This window comes from Sphaeroforma arctica (genome assembly GCF_001186125.1).
Source record: "Sphaeroforma arctica JP610 unplaced genomic scaffold supercont1.1133, whole genome shotgun sequence".
In the NCBI taxonomy this organism is placed as follows: Eukaryota; class Ichthyosporea; order Ichthyophonida; genus Sphaeroforma; species Sphaeroforma arctica.
Window position 1 is genome coordinate 16,967 of NW_014039425.1, and position 848 is coordinate 17,814.

The 848-nt window shown below is 48.1% G+C and overlaps 1 protein-coding gene across 1 annotated transcript in view; it reads right to left on the minus strand.

The window, feature by feature from the left end:
* SARC_10089 (hypothetical protein) overlaps positions 1-848 on the minus strand; it is a gene marked incomplete at its 5' end in the record, with an annotated part of 16,620 nt that overhangs the window by 11,881 nt on the left and 3,891 nt on the right. Inside the window, one exon of the mRNA XM_014295877.1 lies at positions 272-707. Within this exon, the coding sequence (XP_014151352.1) occupies positions 272-707 (436 nt within the window). The remainder of the gene's footprint in view (positions 1-271; positions 708-848) is intronic.

Consider the following 848-nt stretch of genomic DNA (forward strand, 5'->3'; position numbering starts at 1 on the left):
ATATGCATTGATATAAATACATAGATACATACTTACTTACACATTCATAGATACATAAATATATACATATATACATACGTGCATGGGAACATACCTATATATATATATATATAGATACATATATGAGATGTAAATATATGCATCCCATATATGTATCTAAGTGCACACTACTACCCTTGCCATTCTATAAATAGCCGTGGTAACCATTGGCCCATAAGCGGTCATCTCAACTGACCCCACGAGACATAACACCCCATTGCTCTGCACATACCTTGCTATTCCGTTCTCCATGTCTTACACTCACCCTGTCATCTGTGCGTGTGGTCGCCCGTGTCTTATGTGCCCTTATGCTGCGGTGCGCGTGTGTATGTCGCTCCTTGTGCGTGTCTGTACGCGTGACGCTGCCTTGTGCACGTGTGCTGTGGTGTGCGTGAGCGTGTGTGTTGTTGTGTGTGTGTGTATTTGAATGTGAAGTCCCCTGCCGTTCCACTGACCGTCGCGCGCTGCCGTTCGGCGGTTGGTGACCTAGCAACGCCGGCCGCCCGTGGTTGCCATGGTGACCATCCTTGAGATCGGTCACATCCACAAACTTGTTGCACGATGGATCAAACAGCTTCTGCGCACCCGCCCCATTGGAATGGCAATCGCTGTAGGGCAGTCGTCCACTTCTGCTGCCAGAGAATGTGCGTGTGCGTCGCTCACTGCGTCTGCGGGGCATTGGCAGTGGAAGGGATGTCAGTGACACAACACACATGTCAAGTGACTAGAGATCACGGTGGAGGTAAATATAGTGTATAATAGTAGGAATGTCTCTACCATAAAAACGCTTCACAAGTGAGTGCGATGGA